The following is a 4146-nucleotide window of genomic DNA, read 5'->3' as shown; positions in this document are numbered from 1 at the left end:
TTCCTGCTGGGTGTTTATAAATGTCACCACTAACAGTTTCCAGCGAATACCCAGGCATGGTGGTAGATGTGATGTGTCCAGATCCCACTCTGAATTGAGGGTGGCAGAGCTGGGGTTGAAGTTGCGTCTTCTCATGCAAGCTGTGTTTCTTGTTCTGTTAGCGAGCTTGCGGGTAACGGTTTCAGGAAGTTTGGAGTAATGAGAGCAGAGGGAACAAGGTCTCCAGTGCCATTAGAAGTATTCCCTTCAGTGCTCAGCTCTGAAGAGGAGTTTTGATAAGAAGCTCTTTTCCCTGTGTCAGGGAGAAGACAGATTTTTATAGAGTTGTTTCTAGATATAAAGCTATTAAGTAACTGAAAAATAAAAAAGTGAAGGTAGCAACTGCAGGGAACAGTTACCAACCTCAGAGAACAAAGGGATAATTTAATATTTTAAAGCTTAGAAGAGAGCTCTGGGAGCTGCAATTTCAGCCTTTGAGGAGGGGATGCTGCCCCATCTGGTGCTGGAGTCCTGAGACGTGGGACCCACACCCCTGAAGAGAGCTGGGTGCGGAGGCTGGCTGTGCGAGTGCCAGCAGCACTGGAAACTGCGGTGGCTGACCAGGAAGGCGTGCTTCCTGCAGGATGAAGCGGTGTGGCTAGGGCAGTGCCTACAGGAATAAGGAAGGCCCTACTCATTCCAGCCGTGCCCAGTCTAGGCGAAGCAAAAATGTGGGTTGCAGAGTCCCAACCCCATGTCATGAAGGGCAGTATGAAGGCAGTTTGGAACTGAGAGGCAGTGGCTTAATACCTGGCACACTCCAGATGCCCACGTCCTGGGTAATCGTTTCTTCTTCCCGCAGGCTGGCCTTGCCGCAGGCGACCACTCTGGTCAGGAGGGAGAGACTGAGAAGGCCATGGATCGACTAGGCAAGTAGACAGCAGAGACGGGTGGATGTTGGGAGAGACCGAGGAGGTGATGAGAGGGACAGTCCCTGGAAGAACCTTGTTCACTGTCTTTCTAGCCGGGATTCTTGGCTGCCGAGTTGCCTTCTCTGCCCATCGTTTCAACAAAGCCCCGCTTCGGAAGTTCTCCTGGAGCTTCCTTAAGGGAAGTCCTGGGCTTTTCTTGTGTCTAATCCTGTCCCTTCCCCTGAGAGAAACAACTCGGAATAGTGGAGTACAGGCTTTGGAGCCTAACAAAATTGTGTTCAGTTTCTGCTCTGGGTCTGAGAGTCCTGGGCTCAGGTTTTGTAGCCTTAGATAAGTTACTTATCCTTTTTTTCATCTTTAAAACGTGGTTGATGATAGCTTCATATTGTTCATAGAGCTGCTGGGAGAATTGAGCGAGAATATCTAGAACTGTCCTGTCTAGTAACCACTAGCCACTGATGCGAAATGAACTAAAATTAAATACTGGGTTGTTGGATAAGTCATGTCACATTTTTGCATAGAAAAATACACCATGACTTTTCTGACAGCCCAGTAAAATGAGAGATTCAGTTCGTTAGTTAGCTAAGCCACCTTTTATGGTCACACGTGCCTAGCACTGCCCTGGCGCACAGCACGGACTGTAGAACATTTCTATCACTGTCGAAAGTTCTGGTGGACAGTGCTAGCCTAGATCAGGCGCGTGATGGTAGTCACAGCAGCTGTGCTCTCACCAGTAAGTACTCGCTGTGTGTCAGGTACCGTTCTAAGTGTTTCTTTGTCTCCACCCCCCCCTTTTTTTTTTTAAAGTAAATTCAACATGGTTTCCATTTTACAGGTGAGGAAACAGATAACAAAGTAGTTGAGTTAAAAAAATGTAATCGTCATCAAAGATATATAACATTGGTGTCCTCTGGCAATTAAAAAAAAGATTCATAATGTAAATTTACCACTTATTTTTTACTATAGAGTGCATGTGCTCACCAGAGAGAGAGAGAGAGAGAGAGAGGGAAAATGAGAGGGACCAGCAGGCAGTGTAATGGTTACGTAGATGGACTCCCACATAGTCGACCATGGTTTGAGTACTGGACTCTGCGGCTTAAACTCATGCCGGGCGCGTGTGCGTGCGTTCCCTAGATCCTTAGAGAATGGAGTAGAAGAGATTGCAACTTGGCCACCCCCACCCGGGGTGATTTCTCACTTTCTATCTCTGTCTTTCTGGCGAGCACATGTGCCCTATAGCAAAAACCTGTCTTAAAACAAACAAACAAACAAAAACCAACAAACAAAAAAAGCAGGGAAAGTGAGAAATCACCCCCAGAGGGGATGGCCACACTATAATCCCTTCTCTTCCATTTTCCTCTCAGGATTTTGGACATGCCTATGTGCACCCAGTGTGATTTTCAAGAGTCAGGATCTGGGACTCGAACGATGGAGTTGGCCATGTGGGATCCAGTGCCTTAACCTCCATGTCACCTGTTGGTCCTACCACTTAACTATTTTTAAAGCATGCTGTTCAGTGGCATTTAGCACAGTGACAGTGTTGTGAAACCATCACCGTTACCTACTTGCAGAACATTATTAGCACCCCCAGAGAAGCCCCCATAGTCACTCTCCATTCCCCCCTTTCTCTGGCAACCACTGATTTGCTTTCTGTCTCTATGGACTTACTTGCTCTGGTTGGCTAATGTGAGTTGCCTATAAATGGAATCAGACGACGTGTGGCCTTTTGTGTCTGGCTTCTTTCACTGCCTAACATTTCCACGGACCGTCCATGCTGTAGCATGTGTCAGCAGTTGGGTCTTTCTTATGGCTGGGTTAAGTCAGGGCTGTACCACGCTTTGTCTCTCCATGCTTTGGTGGGCATTCGGGTGATTGTGAATAGCACTGCTGGGAGTACCCTTGTTTTGTTTTCAGTGTTTTGGGGTACATATTTAGGAGTAGAATTGTTGGGTCTATGATCATTCTGTGTTTAAGGTACTAAGTAAGTTTCTCTCGGTCACACGTCCAGTACTTGGCAGAATAGGAATTTGAACCCAGGCAGTCTGGTGCCAGGCCCCACGCCCAGAATTGTTTTTATATTGCTTATAGGTGCTGTTACTGCTGTTATAGTGTGGCTGTTTTTAGACTGATTCTGTTCCTGGTTTTGAGTCTGCATGATATCCATGGAGAGCCATGATCTTTTTCTAGATTTTCTTCCATTATTATGAGACCTTTTGAAAATATACCTTTTGGGGCCAGCAGATGGCATAGTCTTTAAGGCACTGGACTCCTCCCACATGGCTGAGTCCCAGACCCCATGGCTTGAAGCTCAGGCTGGGCACGTGTGTGTGTGTGTACGTGTGTACGTGTGTGTACGTGTGTGCCCAAAATCCTACGAGGAGAGTGGAGGAGAAGGGATTGTGGTGTGGCCATTTCTCCAGGGGGCTGATTTCTCATCTTCCCTCTCTCTGTCTCTGATGAGTGCATGTGCTCTATGGCAAAAAGCCTAAACAAAAAGTTCCTTCCAGCATCTTCCACTGTCCAGAGGAGGAATGTAGTGGCTGCCTCTGCGGCTGGGCGGACTCTGCTCTTCTGCCTGCCTTCTCTCTGGTCCTCCTTATCCCTACGCTCACCTCTGACATGCCGTTTGAGACTGAAGGTAGGACTAGAAGAGCAAAGCTCCAATTTAGGCTTCTTTTGTGAAAATGTATCATTTTCCAGAGGCCCTTTACCTCGATGGCATGTAAACCATCTGAAAATTTAGACTGCCTTGCCCCTGTGTCAATTACGGGACCTGCGCATTCATGGCCTCATTTAAGGCAAAACATCTTACTGAAAAATGATCTACCTTGTTTCTTTAAAAAAAAAAAAAAAGAACAATATCAAAGAATGTGCAGGTGGCTAAAGAATCCTGACAAGGGCCAGCAGGTGGCGTGGTGGTTAAGGGCACTGGACTCCCACATGGCTGACCGCAGTTCAAGTCCTGGACCTGGCAGCTTGCTTTCTCACTTTACATCTTTCTCTCTCACTCTGTCCTTGTTTGGTCAAATTAAAATAAAATAAATAAAATCTTTTTTTTTTTTGAGAGATTTTTGCGTGCGCTCGCCAGAAAGACAGAGAGAGACAGAGAGATAGAAAGCGAGAAATCACCCCCCAGGGGGGATGGCCACGCTGCAATCCCTTCTCCTCCATTCTCCTCTCGGGATCTTGGGCACGCAAGCACACGCGCCCGGTGTGAGTTTAAGCCGCTGGGTCC

At 47.2% G+C, this 4146-nt stretch overlaps 1 protein-coding gene across 1 annotated transcript in view; it reads left to right on the top strand.

The window, feature by feature from the left end:
* COPRS (coordinator of PRMT5 and differentiation stimulator) overlaps positions 1 to 4146 on the top strand; it is a 7878-nt gene that overhangs the window by 2372 nt on the left and 1360 nt on the right. The window contains exon 3 of the mRNA XM_006154375.3: positions 842 to 908. Within this exon, the coding sequence (XP_006154437.1) occupies positions 842 to 908 (67 nt within the window). The remainder of the gene's footprint in view (positions 1 to 841; positions 909 to 4146) is intronic.

This window comes from Tupaia chinensis, unplaced genomic scaffold (genome assembly GCF_000334495.1).
Source record: "Tupaia chinensis unplaced genomic scaffold, TupChi_1.0 Scaffold000407_1, whole genome shotgun sequence".
Classification (NCBI taxonomy): domain Eukaryota; kingdom Metazoa; phylum Chordata; class Mammalia; order Scandentia; family Tupaiidae; genus Tupaia; species Tupaia belangeri.
This window is presented reverse-complemented; position numbering and strand designations above follow the sequence as displayed.